This window comes from Clupea harengus, chromosome 1 (genome assembly GCF_900700415.2).
Source record: "Clupea harengus chromosome 1, Ch_v2.0.2, whole genome shotgun sequence".
Lineage (NCBI taxonomy): Eukaryota > Metazoa > Chordata > Actinopteri > Clupeiformes > Clupeidae > Clupea > Clupea harengus.
In genome coordinates, this window is record NC_045152.1 from 8,861,510 (window position 1) to 8,876,925 (window position 15,416).

General features: G+C 42.7%; 1 protein-coding gene across 3 annotated transcripts; it reads right to left on the reverse strand.

Moving 5' to 3' along the window:
- Nucleotides 1–216: 216 nt before the first annotated feature.
- Nucleotides 217–14,847, reverse strand: mafk (v-maf avian musculoaponeurotic fibrosarcoma oncogene homolog K). Of its 3 annotated transcripts, XM_012816805.3 has the most exons (4): nt 14,663–14,847; nt 7,541–7,594; nt 5,531–5,610; nt 217–5,297 (listed from the first exon to the last, which is right to left on the reverse strand). In XM_012816805.3, exons 2-4 carry the CDS (start codon nt 7,584–7,586, stop codon nt 4,836–4,838), a joined length of 588 nt encoding a protein of 195 aa, XP_012672259.1. In that variant the 5' UTR covers nt 7,587–7,594; nt 14,663–14,847; the 3' UTR covers nt 217–4,835. The 3 variants fall into 3 exon arrangements, with proteins under 3 accessions (XP_012672259.1, XP_012672260.1, XP_031422420.1); XM_012816806.3 differs by lacking the exon at nt 7,541–7,594; XM_031566560.1 differs by lacking the exons at nt 7,541–7,594; nt 14,663–14,847 and adding an exon at nt 5,837–7,526.
- Between the last annotated feature and the right edge of the window lie 569 nt (nt 14,848–15,416).

Genomic DNA, 15,416 nt, shown 5'->3' on the forward strand with positions numbered 1-15,416 from the left:
CTCACCTCATATAATATAAACTAGACTTACACAAATATCCAGTTTAACTACCTAAAGCAAATGTGGTTGTAACCAAAGATAAAACTGAAATTAAATTAAACTTAATGAAGCAATTGCTGGGCAGTGGCATAGTATGTGTCTGTCTGTATTTTACTTTTTTTTCCCCCAGTCTTAAAATAGGTACATCTAAGCAGTTAGCACAACACATGAGATGGATTTAAATGAGAAAGAAAAAAGCTTTATTTAAAAGTACAAAACAGACACAGCAGACTATTTACAGGAATAATTTACCTCCTCTCTATTCAGCCAGAATGGAAAGAGATTGATTTCATTTGTACATGAGGGTAGTTCATTGACAAACTATGTAAATAAAATAATTTAGAGGTTGAAAATAAAACAAAAATCAGCAAAAATAAATATCAAAGTTCAAATAAAACACATACAGATTAATGAAGTAAATCACAAGAAGGTATGGTGACCAAAGGTTTGCTGCCTCTCGAGTTGTCTGTATATACAGTTATTTAAAATAAATCAGATTCAAACTAGAATTATACCTTCTGATGGGTATCTAAAACTACACTAACTATTGTGGTTGTCCAACCAAAATAAGGTTTTTTTAGTGCACAACCAGAATCCCATTTATACAGTACTAGAACGATCACAAACTCAATGCTTATAGGCACTACTTTTAATTACAAAACCTCCCCCACATTGCAGTTCAATTGTAATCTTAAATGTATACAAAGTAATAATTTGGAGCAGCATACTTTATATGTCAAGGAGCTTCTCTATGATTTTATAGGCAAATGTGTTCAGACACGGGTTAGAAATTCCTATGTGCGTTTGTGGTACATAGCTTCAAAGACTGACAGAGCACATATATAATATATACTTTTCAACAGATATAATATTCTCACGTGTAAAATATAGAAATAATTTAACCGATTCAGCCAAGATGGCCACATACAGCAAACACTGAATATAAAAGACCAAAAAGTACCCCCATCATTTAGATAGCATCTTTCACTGTCGACTTTGTCAGAAAGTAGGCCTGAGAAGAAACACTGCAGTCTCAACGCAGACCATTGAACACAATCAGTCTACACATTTTGTCCAGCGGAGCTGTATACATTACAATGCTCCTACACACACTAAAAAAAGCATCTGTGTTCACAGCTGTTGCCCCTTTCTGGTTATTCATATAGTTAAGAGTGACTGGGCCACTTTCTGAGCTTCTGTCACAGGCGTAAGGCGAGGACAGGAGAGTAGAGGGGGATGTCCTGTTAGGTGAAAGCACTGTAGGTCTTAGATCTCAGCTGAACATGGATGACTATGAAAATGAATGGTGTGAATATTCTGTAATTTGTCTGTCTCGGAAGGCTTGTTCACATTGTACAAAGAGAAACGTATGGCTTTGGTGGATGCTGAAGAAAAAAAAAACAAATAGAAGAATAAAGATACAGTGGGTTTGCATAAGAGTACTGACATCACATTACTTGTTCACAGCATTTTGTTAACACAACCACCAGGTGTCAGTAAAGTTTCTGAGTTTTTTTTTTTAATGGTATGTTTTTTTTTAAAGTTGTGTCCCATGTAACTAGGGGTGGTGTGGTCATTTTTCAAAGAGCATGTCTCCATGCTGATTTCTGATTTTCTCCTCAGAAGGAACACATGACTCAACCACTGTTGTTGATCACAGAAAGGATGACTCAAATTCACAGACAAGGTCATTATTTGGCGTTGTGTTTCTGACTGGATCACATGTTGACTGCCGTTTCATAACTTATGAAAACACTGATCCAATGTGTGAACAAGGAAAATCACGACACCAGCTGAAGGTCAGACACGGCAAACAGAGAGTTTTAAAATGACAGCTACCAATCAAAGCAACCTCCTCAATGCAGTACAACAACCATCCCTCAGGTGGCGCTCTCCACAAGGCTTTTTGTGCTACAAGAGTCACCGTCAAGAGTAACCCAAAAGGATTCTCTTCTTGTCCCCATAACGCTTATATCACATCACAACAAAGCTTGAAGGAGTGCCCAACTTGATAAATACTGAAAAAAAAACATAAGAGCTCACATAGAGCATCCATTCAAAACTGATAAGCATCTACTCCAGAAGCCATCTGCCTCTATTCACTGTAAACAATGAAAGTTTGATTAGCGTGCACAAAAGGGGACTTATGCACTATAGGGAAGTATGGCCATCAAATTGTATTTAATAGCTAAAATAACAGTTAAACACTCTGCAGAATAGACTTGCTGTGTTACACGGGGGACAGAAGTAAACTGCGGAGATAAGTCGGGTGAATAATGACACGATGGAGGCGATTACAAGGACATACACCATTCCCCAAAGTATTTCATGCTCTAGAAATATATATATATATATATATATCTATTTACAAAATATATAGAAATGAAAAACTCAACAATATAAGGAGGCAACAGAAAACAAAACAAAACAGGAAAAAAATAAACTAAATGACATTTGGGAATACAGAACACACATACAAAAACAAACAAAACAAACGGGAAAAAAAAACATCATGTGGGAATATAAAATGAGTATGGTAAGAGCACGGCGGTGAGTCCATCTGTCACGGACAATAGAGGACCACTCAGCAGCAGTGTTCCCTCTGGTGCTCTCTATAGCAAGGAGAAACAAAATACACGTCTTGCCAGAGGGAACAGGAACAGTCATGGCCACTTGGGTAACAGAGAAGCCCAACCTGAGTCATCTTCTCTTGAACAACTTTTATGATGGAAAAGGATAACAATTGCACAATGCATGATGACTTTTCAGTTGGACTAGAAGAAAGTAAGGTAGAAACACGCAGGCAGGTCTAATGAAATGGAATGAAATGAGCATAGGACATTAAGGCCAATTGTGAGGGGGGGGGGGGGTTGCGATTAAAGGCCTAGCAAGTCACTTATCTAGACAGACATTAAAGCTTAATCCTGAATGAGACTTGACTTTGTATGAAACATCTCCATTAAAACAGCCATTCACTTATCCAAGACTGGGCTGAACTCCCATCTAAGAAAAAAAAATGGAGAAATGGCCTCTTCATTTACAGCATTTGACTGACCTACATTAGGATTTGATATCCCAATTCTTACTCAAACGTGAAACTAGGTTAACCACCTGAAGCCAAGGTCGACCCCCTTGAAGCCAATCTCATCAACATCAACAACAACAACAACAACAAACAAAACAAATCTCCAAAACAACAAATACGAGTATCTGATTTTACATGTCAGGATTGTCCTTACCCATGAGTCTGTGTCAAAGATATCAAAGTCATTGCTCTAAATACACACATGGTATATTGCGTGAGGGTATCCAACACCGGCGGCGGCACTTAGTGATGATCTAGCAGTAGGAATGCTTTCTGATTGGACGGAATTCTCTGTGTGAAGTGGCAACAGTTGCAGCTGGGAGCGTCTATTTTGCGTCTCGTTGTCTTTGACCAAGGAAGTAACGAAAACTGAGGCAAAAGCTTAAAATCTGTAATATACAGGTCATGATTCGAAATTGCATTGCTTTATCAAAAGAGCTCCACTCATCGCTATATCCAATATGGATTACCTACCATGACGTATGGCATTGATCGAGAGAGTTTGGAGAGAATAATTGCTCATATAAAAAGGAAGTGCTTATCTTTTTAAGATAACTAGTCTATATAAAAATGTGCCTGGCAATTGTCTCCACGGACTACACTTAAAACTACGGAGACCGTCGTAAAAAAGCTGTATTCTATTTCTAATGTGTGCTTAGAGAAACGCTGTTTTTTTCATGCTCTGCAAGTGAAGTGCTTCTGTAGTTTTTGTACTGCTATGGAACAGTAGGGATAAGTGCCATTGAAACATCTGTAGGAGGTGCTCGATGTTCTGAAGTCTGAAAGGGCAGTTTTAGGATTGTGTAATAATCAATTGTACGCAGAGTCATACTCTTGTCTAAAGAACTGTATGTTGAGTCATACTCTGAATGAATGAATTGTGCTTGTTCTATATGACAGAAACTGTCCTTGGTCTTTTGAATCTTATTTACTGGCCTTAAATTGTGTCCACGGGTCTTAAAACCCGTTTAAAAACCTTTTGAAATGGCTCAAGGTACTTTCACAAAATATTTGAATCTTGAAGACACAAAGAGTGTCTCAAGAAGTCTCTGGAAAACGTGTATCTGTGTTATACAACACAATAGTCATTCCATCAGGTTCTCAGCCTTAGGAAAAAAAAAACTTGCCTCAACATGGTTGAAACTATATTACAGAATATATTATACGAAACGATTATATATATATATTAGTTTACTCTCTGATGAACATGCAAATAAAAAAACAGGCATCAGAGCTGTCATACAGCAGTGCTGCCATGGTAGGTTTTATAGGTATCAAGTACTCACTCACACTTGGACAAGTGTTCAACTCTACTAAGTCTCAGTTGGGTTGGGGTCGCTGATTAGGGACTAGCGTGCCATGCCGGTGCTGGGAACATGTAGGGGCTGGGGGGGTTTCATAGCACAGTGCACAGACAATTTAGAACAATAAAGAGAGAGAGAGAGTGAGAGAGAGAGAGATAGAGAGAGAGAAAGAGAGATTGAGAGAGAGAAAGATAGAGAGAGAGATGGAGAGAGAGAGAGAAGGAGAGGAAAGTGAATGCAGCCTAAAGGTAAATCACACAGAATCATGGCCACAGCACCCCCCGCCCACCCTGCAGTCCTGTTGCTGAGCGACCTCCTCAGCACGGGGGGGGGGGGATCAGGTCCGGGCCACTGTCGGGTCATTTTCTGAGCACACGTCCTCTGCCTATCCCACCCCAGTCTGGCCACTAGGAGGGCGCCGAGAACGAAGTGGCGGGTGGCGGGCTGCCGTGGTTGGCCGATTTGACGATGGTGATGACGCTGGTAGTGGCAGAAGCACCGCCACCTCCGGGCATCTTGCCCCCAACCACCCCGGCGCGGGTGACAGTCCGCGCGAAGCACTGCAGCGCCTCGTACTTGGCGCGCAGCGCGTCCAGCTCCAGCCGCATGCTGGCGTTCTCGCGCGCCAGCTTGTCCACCTCCTGCTGCAGGTCCATCTTCTGGCGCTCCAGCTCCTCCTTCTGCGTGACGCGTTTGATGCGGCAGCTGGCGGCGTAGCCGCGGTTCTTAAGTGTGCGCCGCCGCTGCTTCAGCCGCACCACGTCGTCCTTGGTCAGCCCGCGCAGGTGCGTGTTGAGCTCCCGCACCGACATGGCCACCAGCTCGTCGTCACTGAGCGCTGGTGCATTCTCGCCCGCCTCCTTCTTTACCTGAGAGAGAGAGAGAAAGAGAAAGAGAGAGAGACAGAGAGAGGGGTAGGTGTAGAGGATGACAACCAGAATAAGAAAACAGAAAAAAAAGGCATTTTGTGAGTAGTAAGTTTTACACTTCAGTAAAAGTAGTAAGTTTTACACTTCAAATATTTTCATTTAATTTGTGGTATACTTAATGCCATACATACCATTGATACTGAAAATATGAATGCAATATTAAAAAAAATTACCTTTAAAGCTTTGCTGGCTTTAAAATTAGTCGTCATGCCCTGCATAAACACAACTGGCTCGAGTCCTCCAAAAATTCCAACTAAAGGAGGAAGACAAAAAGAGAAGCATGTCAGGTAAAATTTTGAACAAGACTGATTAGTAATAATATTAAACTGCCAAAAGTAGCAACACTTTCTAACACATTGCTATGTCACATGCAAGTTTCGCGTCAAATGACATGGCGTTCAGTGCGCACTGACTGTTTACCCGTTTTAGCTGACAGGAACTCCACATTGTAAAAACCTGTAGCAGTTCTATATGCTCACCAGTAGAGGTCAGTCAAACCTCACAAAATGCCGGCTAGACAAGGGCTGCCCTTGTTTACTTGCTGAGGGAGCACTCTCTCAAAGTAGTTCACTAGACCGTTGTGAGAAAGCAATAATAGAAACGGGTCAGCCTCGCCACGGGGCTTTGTCTGATCTCTCTGCTTAGCTATTCAAACCCTCCAGCTATTTTTTGCCTGAGCGCTTTTTTCGGAGAGGCCAATCCGTTCAGTGGGAAGACGACGGTCGCGAGACTGTTGCCACGGCCAAAAGAGAGCCTTTCGCTGTGCACCCGTGAAAAGGCACGCTGTCCCAAGGCACCATTTCAGGAGCCGCCTGACAGCGTCAGCGAGCACCCCCGTGAACTCTGCACAAGGCTGCTGCCATGGCGACGGTCCGCAAATGGGTGTGGGAGTCACATGGCAGAGGCCCGAATGGTAAACAAGCTTCATTCATAATCCTTGCTTGCCACACACATGGTGCGGAAACTACACAAGTGGCATGATCTGAGGAGCTATGTGTGTGTGTTTTAGAGAGGAGTGGGGGAGAGAGCGGGAGAGAACAGCAGAGAGCAGATAACAGCGTGGTCACATGAAAGACAGAAATGCCAGTTGACCAAGTGGGCTTGGAAATATTCATGCAGGCCTCCTTGACCTTAAATAGATGTGATAATGTTGTATCAAGCTCAATGCTCAACCCACATGTGATTCAAAGGAACTGGTGACCTGTGGGTGGACAAAAAAATACTGAAGCTACCACTCAACTGATACTGTTTATTTACTTAGTGGGTGTTTTCTCTGTTTAAACAAAAAGTTACTTAAACAACCCAAGCAGTAAACTACATGAGTTACCTGAACTCCACTTTGGATATCTTGTTAGGTCATCCCAGACAGTTATACTGTACTTTTAATGTCTGGTGGCAGATATGTGGAAAATTCCAGAAGGTCGAGTGTCACAGACAAAATAGTTTCCCTTACACAGTCACTGTTGTATTTTAGCATTTAGACAATGCACTCTATCGGGTTTAGGACTGTGGCTGACTGGCTGGATCCTATTACACCGGGCTTTCCTGGCTCGCTTCATGCCCTTATTTAAACTCTCCAGGTTATATTTAGCTCGGTGTGCTGACACAAAATTCTGCCAACGACACAATTTAAGTGGAAATGCGATAAGTGATACCTCATTAGGAAGCAAAACACTACTGCCTCAGACGTAAGCCACGTTTTCTCCAACCGGCACACCGGGATTGTTTCATACTTAAGTCTGTACTACGCAACACAGTTCTCTGTTCTCCCTGCTATTTCTGTACAGTGACTCTACAAGATTAAAATAGATTGTGGCCCAACCGAAGTAAGAACAAGGAACTGCACAGAGGGGAAAAAAATTATAATCAGCCCTTACTTCAGACTTCTTAACAAAATGCTGTTCGGCAGGAGAGGTATTAGTGACGTGCTCCAAACAATTCACTCAGTGCTTCTAGCCTTGGACCCTTAACATGTGTGAGGTTTGTAGTCACTCCTGTGGTTTGACTTTTGTTAACCGCACCGGAGGCGCAGCAAGTGTTTGTAACGGTTTTGTCATGACTAGGCTGATGAGCGTGGGGTGAGGATCCTCAACAGGCAAAGCCCACAGGACACACAGTATCAAATACCAAACCAAAGAAAAAAAAAAAAAGACATTCATGTTAGATGATTCATATTAACTCACACTGGTTCTCCTTCCTTACAGAGGCATTCATTTCGACTTCGTACATCGGTGGAGCTAAACAAGGGAAAACCCATAGAGAACTGTCAACATGACACAACCTAACACAAGCAGACATGTTAGTGCTGAAATGTATTTAAACCAACATTTTTTTTTCCCCACTTCAAAAGGTGAGATTTATGGAATATTATCATGCAACATATTAACAATTCCAGTATGTGTGTTCAGGCGCGTTAGGGGACCCTTTTTAAGTCTCTAAAGTATGTTCTAAGCCCAAACATGGGAAACCGTTTGGTCCCTCGAGGTAACGCACTGAATCTTGACGCACGGCGCGTGACGCACGACGCAGGGCCAGCACGTACGAAGGGGAAAACGACATTCCTCGAGAGCGACTTGGCTGGAATCACTGGGTTTCAGAAAGGCTGTGTCAGTGGAGGGAGACCCAGGCTGCCCTTCCAGGGAGGGCCTCGGAATCAGGAGGAAAAGGCCCCCCTCCTTCTGCGTATGGGGGCCTCTTGTCCACCACCACAACTACCACCACCCCCCAACCGCTTCTACCACCAGCCCGACTTATTTCCTTTCAAAATTCCTTTCCCATGTGCCTTTTTTCCACTCCATCAGCATAGGCATACTGAGGTGAACCCTGAAGGGTACTCACAGGACTCCAATCTACCCCACCCCATCCCCCTCAAGTAAAAGCGGAAGGGCATTAATACACTACATTCAAGGACTCGCGTTAATCATCTGACCAACTCCCCATATCCACACCCTGGCTCCCAGGACAGTAACCACATTGCTTGTAGGCTGCCATTCAAGCACATTGGCATAGCCTTTGACCGCACCGCTCACAGTGGTCCTCTTATGTTATATCAGCGGATTTTTCCTCCTTCAGTTCAGGGACCAAAAGAAAAAAGAAAAAAGGAGAGAAACATGTCAGGGAGTCACTCTCACTGGAAGCCATATGAAGTGTGGATAACAGGACCACATTCCTCTCACACACACACACACACAGACGCTGAGAAAAGAGAAAGGGGCCCCACTTTCCATGGAGACCTGCATACATAATTCCTACAGCATAATGTCCTCAGTGTTGGCACCAGGGATGGGGGCAAGCAGTAAACCCATTGCCATGACTCCTGCTCTTTCTGTGCCAGGAATTCACAGGCACTGTTTGTCCAAACACAGCAAATATGAGTAGATAGCAAAGGAAGAACAAATAAAAAAAAAGAGGGACAGGTAATAAAATAAAATTAAAAAAATATATATATAAAAAACACACCAGACGCTATAAAACGTATGTGAACAGACACATCTGATCAAGTTAGTTCCTGCTTTGAACCTACACTAGATTTTGCCACATTTGAAGAGGAGGGGGAAAGAAAAAAAGAGGAAGAGAAAGAGAAAGAAGAAGAGGAGAAACAGCAAAGGGCGGTGATTTGACGTAACTGATCAAGTCATGTAGTCTGTGTCATGGGGATGTTAGTCATGATGCCAGAGCCCACAAGAGCGACAGACAGCCACGAGAGGCCAGACTACTAAAATCATCAGAGCTGCAACTGACACATTGCCAGGTTACCATTACTTTCCACAAACGCCTGTTCATCTTGTCATGTCTGTGCTGCCTTTAATTAATGTGCATATGACACTACAGTGCTTTAACCTGGACATTTTTTTTCCCTTAGCCTTGGCTTAATTATTAACAAGAGAAACAGATTTAACGGAAAATTAAGATGACGTAGTGCTGAGTTGTTCCAAATCTGACGGACACTTTGACAGCAAGTGATTCGATTTACAGAATATCATGAGCACACGGGCAAACTGACAGTGAAACACTCTGTAACCTAGTTGCAAAGGGGCTTGGCAAGACATGAGTTAATGGTCTTATGCAAAGACGTTCATTCGGAGACTTCCTGGAAACAACTATTGTTTTAATAGAATTCATGGAAAACCTTCCACATAAGCAAGAGGCCTCTTTTGTGCTCCCACACTTACGTTTGAAAACGTCTCTGACAAGAAAGCTTGTTTTGTGTGCCGCTCATTTGACCGTACCGCCATGAAATCTACGGTGAGCTCAGAGCATGGTATTGATGGCATGCTGGCTGCATATTTCACCTCCAATTTTGCAGTCTCTTAGAGAAAGGCCCCAAGGTCCCGCCCCGACGATGGAATTTGAGGCCAAGGATGCTAAGTGAAATGTGATTCCAACTTGTTTTCTCATTCGGGCAGCTGCTCAAATTCACAAAGGAAGAAAGACAGAGAAAAGAGAGAGAGAAAGAGAAAGGGGGATAGCAGAAAAAACTCTGTTTCCTTCATGGGAAGGTAGTGCACTGAAGCAAGACCTTCAGTTAAAGTAAACAAACACTTCAAAGGGCCGTATGCTTATGTTCCTGTGATAAATGAAGTGTTGGCTCAGCCCTGCTGTTTGTTTTCCTCTCTCTCTCTCTCTCTCTCTCTCTCTCTCTCTCTCTCTCTTTCTTTCTTTCTCTCTTTCTTTCTCTCTCTCTCTCTCTCTTTCTTTCTTTCTCTCTTTCTTTCTCTCTCTCTCCCTCTCTTTTGGTGTGCGGGTTCAGCAGAGTGCAGACTTGCTGCTCCACTTCATGCCCAGCTGCTACGTTCCTGTCTCAGAGACATGGAGAACTCCAACTTGTAATTGTCTGCTTCATTTCCCCCCTTCCACAACGTGGTAGAGAGGGAGCAAGTGAGAGAGAGAGAGAGAGTGGGGCATCTCCACCCGTTCCACAGTGCAGCACATTTGGGGGGATATTATGTAAAGGAAATGGAGAGCATAGCTAAGGCGTGAGTCATGCTGTTTACTGGTAAGAAGGACAAGCGGCAGGGAATCACACCCTCCTGAACTGACGTTTCCTGGAAAATCCCACTGTTTCGCGGGGCGGAAGGAAAAGTACGGCAAACCTTGGGAATGGCTGGCGTGACCACCGGAACATATTTTTATCGAAAAAAAAAAAGTGGGAGGCGGAGATGTAGATAGCTGCGCAAAGCTACTTTCCAACTAGGGACGTAGGGATTCAAAGGAATGTAAAGTATGCCGAAAACAAAGACAAACCCATCCAGTGTGTACAATAGGGAGACTATCCCCCACTGGTTAATGAACCTGCGGGGTCTTGAGTAAAACGCTCCAAATAAACTTTTAAGTGTTCAAAACTTACAAAGTTAAACCCAATATAGCAAACTGAAGCTACAATCAAATGTAATAAAGCAGGTTTACTATAACAAACTCAAATGAGCTTGAGTTTACTCCTATATCCCACTAATGCCACGGTTACTACAATCAAACTGAAGCGACACTAAATAAACTAATAAAATGGACCAATGGTGATAAAAGCTGGTGAGACTGACTTCATGTCTATACTCAACTGATGCTGGGATGCCACAGTGTGGGTGTTAGGCTACGTACACACTTCTTCAAGTGAAAACTGGCATGAGCGCGGCTGTTGTCGTGCCTAGTGCATGTCTAAGCACAAAAATCACCCAAACAGACTCCTTCCCCAGACAGTTCTTCCACACCCCTGACCACAGTTTGGCGAGGTCATCGTACTCAAATCCAGGAATTGGTAAAGTGCAGCAGGAAAGGGCTGGGTACTTCTCGTAGTGTGTAATGGATGCACATGGGGCTCCTACTTAAAGTGAGGCTGGCTAATGCCGACCACAGTAGTGCTACAGTCTCGGTAATCTATTTGGGAATATTACAGTGTTGTACAGAGGGGGGTTCTGTCCACAAGCTTGTTTTCCAATTGCAGACTCTATAAAAGAATTATAGACTTCACTCTCAATTCACAGCCTTCAGCACTACTTTGTCGCAACCTAGCTCCTGGTATTCCAAAGACAATGTTGAGAATTGTTGTACTATTTCATATTTCCCTTCCTAATGTCTGAATGATTAAAATATGTCAATAGGCCTACTATTTTATCCGTAAAGCAGTTAGGATAAAATTCAATATCATGCCTCAATCTGAAAGTCTTCTACTACTGGAATGGAATTTCCCCCTGACTTTCACTTTGAGTCATGAACTTGCCAGCCACCCCCGAATCATTCACTTTCAAAACTCACTCTCTAAAACCACAAGCTGCGCTGTCAGTGCAACTGCACCGCTATCCCAAATTTGCAGATCTAACCTCAATCTTTACAAAGCTGACATCTTTGAGGTGTCGTGTTATTGTGGTTAAAGCCCTCCCTGTCGTATCATTCTTGGTGTTGCGCTGCACACTACAAGCTCAAGAGCAGCTTGCTCCAGCTCAAAAAACCCAAGTCTGTTGCGAGCGAGAGTCCAACAACAACAACAACAACAACAAAACTGCTCTCCCAGACTGGGGTAAGCCTAGACGATGGATCCACCTCCGCCAGCCCTCAGCAGTCTGCGTCCCACGTGTGAGTCTCATGACAAAGCAGTGCAAGCGCTTCACTGCCTACCCCCCCCTCCTCCCCCTCCCCCTCCTCCCCCTCCATGTTTCTAATTGGGGCTAGGAGTGAACGCACAAGACGCAAGGTGTAGGAGTTCACCACCAGCACAGATACCTCATCCATGGTGGTGAGTCACCCTTGCTGCTGCTGCCCCTTCAGATGAAGTTTCACAAGCCCCTGTACAGTAAGTACACTTGTGAAAAAAATTCAAAATAAGCTGTTTGAAGGCCTCCTCCAGGATTTTCCACATAATTCAAGCAGAAGGCAAAGGTCAAGTACATACAAGATCGCCCCTGACCCAAACACTAAAGCAGTCAGCAGAAAAACACAAAAATATATCAAATCGCAGTGCAGCTCTCATCTCCTCAGAGAGAGAGAGAGAGAGAGGGAGGGGGAAAGAGAGGGAAAGAGAGAGAAGCCAGGGGCTCAAAGACGAATGTCAGCCCCAGCAACAGGCTTTTTCCAGGTTTGCCATCTCAGATTCGCTGCCATGCCAGCACAGCAAGCGGCTAGGGTTTCACGGGTCTTAAGCTCACAGAGGGAGACGAATTTCCTAATATGCCTTGTGCAGACTTTGAGAGGAATACTCTACATGGTCGCCGACTAGTCCAGACCATCCTCTGGCCATTTTGTATAAAAGCACAGCCACATTATCTAAATGTCATAATGGTGTCTAATTATGGATCCGCAGGGTCCCTGGAGAGGCATATTATCAGAAAAGGTTTACCCTCATCTGCACCCATACAAGGCAAAATGGAATCTCTAATAGCTATGTAATCTTCATGTTGTTATGTAATGCAGCCTAAATTCACAAAAGGGAATGAATGCTCTGCAATTTTGTCCCAACCTGATATTGAATGGCTATTGGTTACACAGTTGCAAGAATACGTAATGCATAATATTGCATTTAAATCATATTTATATAGCTAATCAAAATCTGGTTTAAGGAACTATTATAACACACAAACAGCAGCCATTTCTCATCTTTATGGAATATAATCAGTCAATCATGGAGAAACTATATGAACTTTTAGATGCAGTAACAAGCATTTTCTATAGCTGCTGATAAGACTTTGAATGAATTATGGGATGATGTGTGTAAATGTCTCTCTTTGGACCATGCCAGCAAAAGTTCAATATCCAACGGTTCACAGTTTTTTCCAACATGGACTGTGAATGTTTAAACAAAGTATTCCACACAGCTGTGGGAATCACAACTGTCTCTGTGTGTGTATTAATATGCTATTAGTTACTTTCTCTATTTAAATTGACAAAGCCTAGCTCATTTAAATGTACTGCAAGAATCCAGGTAAATCCAAAGGACCCAGAAACTTTTTCTTGCAACTGTACATGAGCCCATGACAGGCGTTTTATCATCCACAGTGGAAATGAATCACATTACCCAGTTATGACTCACCTTTCCTATGAGGGCGTAACACAGCAATAGGACAAATACTACTTAGCCAGGCCAAACTGGACTAAACTATGTAGTGTTTGAACAATGGCCACATATTGCTTTACTATGATAATTACTTGACTGAACATCACACAGGCATGGCTTATAATTTCCTTCACGCTACAACCGACATGGTGGGATGGGGAGGGTGGGGGATTGGGATGTCTGCAAGGAAGTTCATTGGTGGTAGCGTATAGTCGGCTTCCCTTTTGTAAACTTAAAACCTAACGCATCAATCATTATGAGGAAGGAGTGGGGTTGTCTATCCTTTCCGTGGCTATGCCGTGTATTTTCGGTGGCAAAACTGCATTCTTAATCGAAAAAAATACTCATACAACGTCACATTCCATTGCTAGTCACATACGTTCTCATTCCCAGCGCAGAAATCTCTACATTCCGCGCCTTTCAGGATGTTTGGGCTGCCTGGGTGGTTGACATAACGTCACTTCTCTAATGTTAGTTGAGTTATCTTGATGCAGATAGGATGTAAAACAAGACCTACAATGTAGAAAAAGTAACTTACACGTGATCTCCCGCACACGGTTTTACACGATAAAGATTTATTTATGTATTTATTATTTATTTTTTTGCTGAGCAGACAATCTGCGTATTCTTCCTGGTGGTCTACTCAAACATCGTGCCCTTTGTCCCAGAATTCTAAAATGCAGACCACGTGTTGTTTCCTAATGTCGTAATATTAAAAGACGGGCAGTACATAACAGAGTAAAGAGCGTTCGAGTTGGAATTAAAATGTAAAATGATATAAAAGGGCATTTCAGACATTCTACATCTGTCAGTTGCTCCCAGCTTCTAATTAAATGCGAGCGTGCGCTAGTAGACTTGTCTAATAATAAACTCAAAACGCGCATTTGTATTCTAGCTAAAGCCAACCGCGTAGCAGTTAACTTATTTTATTTTCTGTCACAGAGGAATTTTCGACGGACAAGATTTCGCAGAGAAACTTGTTTGTGTCACCGAGCTTGCCAGTACTCAACACGTGTCCATCGTTTCTTGTTATTCGTAGCCTATTTATTTATTAAAAATATGTGCTGTCGTAAACAGTTTTAGTCGTTTCCCTGACGTTACAAGACATTGTTCGGAGGTCTCAGTGAACTGGGAAAAATATACGGTATGTTTATCATAGCCTATCTATTTCACCATCTACATGCGCAGATCCGTCATCATGAGAAAACATCAGCAATTTCGATAGGAATTTCAAAACATCTCTGAAAATGCTCGTACACCTTACCTTGTGAACGCAAATTTTCTGTCGGGAATGCGCAAATGTTCAGAAGTATCCTTTAGTAACAGGTTGCTGTGTGTTGTGGCAGTCGGGAAAAGTGTGCCTCAATCGAACCGAAATGTATCCCTGTACTAAATTAACTACAAAACAACAACAATGTATCAACATTCCACTCTCTGCTTCCGCAAGCACTCACGTCACCAATTCCTCGTGACCGCCCCCTCCATTCATGAAAATAACTTTCTGCTGACGTCAGCCAGGCGGGAAACTAGAGGAGACCAGAAATAGACGCAACTGAATACTTTTGAAGAGTAAGCTAAATTAATCTGTCATTTGAGAAATGTACTATGTGATCTACGTTCATTTCAACGTGTGTTATTAACAGCAAAAATTATGTTTTTACAGGACAAGGACTTTTGGTGATTGTGCCCTGATTATGTAGGCTAGCCCATCTTCCAAGTTCGATTTTTTTTATATTTAGGCCAGTTTGTGGTGTAAACTGTATAAGTACACTACAATCAGATCAAGCAAAATTCGAAGAAGAGTGTAATTGGGGTTGTTAAGGTCATGAGCTCTGTTTGTCAAAATATGCTGTATCACACAAATACATTAGGCTATAAAGTGCGCCCTCTGTCTGTTGGAATTCTACAGACCCTTTAAGTATATTTTATGAAATTCGTGAGACAGTACATTAATTTGTCCGTGAATGAATAAGTTGAATATCTGTTAAGATATCCAAAAACAAATTACCAGTTTCTTT

Bases quoted from the DNA above. Each gene is read 5' to 3' on its own strand.
- mafk (XM_012816805.3), bottom strand. From the start codon at position 7,586: ATGTACGAAGTCGAAATGAATGCCTCTGTAAGGAAGGAGAACCAGT. The intron at 5,611-7,540 runs GTGAGTTAATAT...TTCCTCCTTTAG, and splicing joins TGTAAGGAAGGAGAACCAGT to TTGGAATTTTTGGAGGACTC. The intron at 5,298-5,530 runs GTAATTTTTTTT...TCTCTCTCTCAG, and splicing joins AAGCCAGCAAAGCTTTAAAG to GTAAAGAAGGAGGCGGGCGA.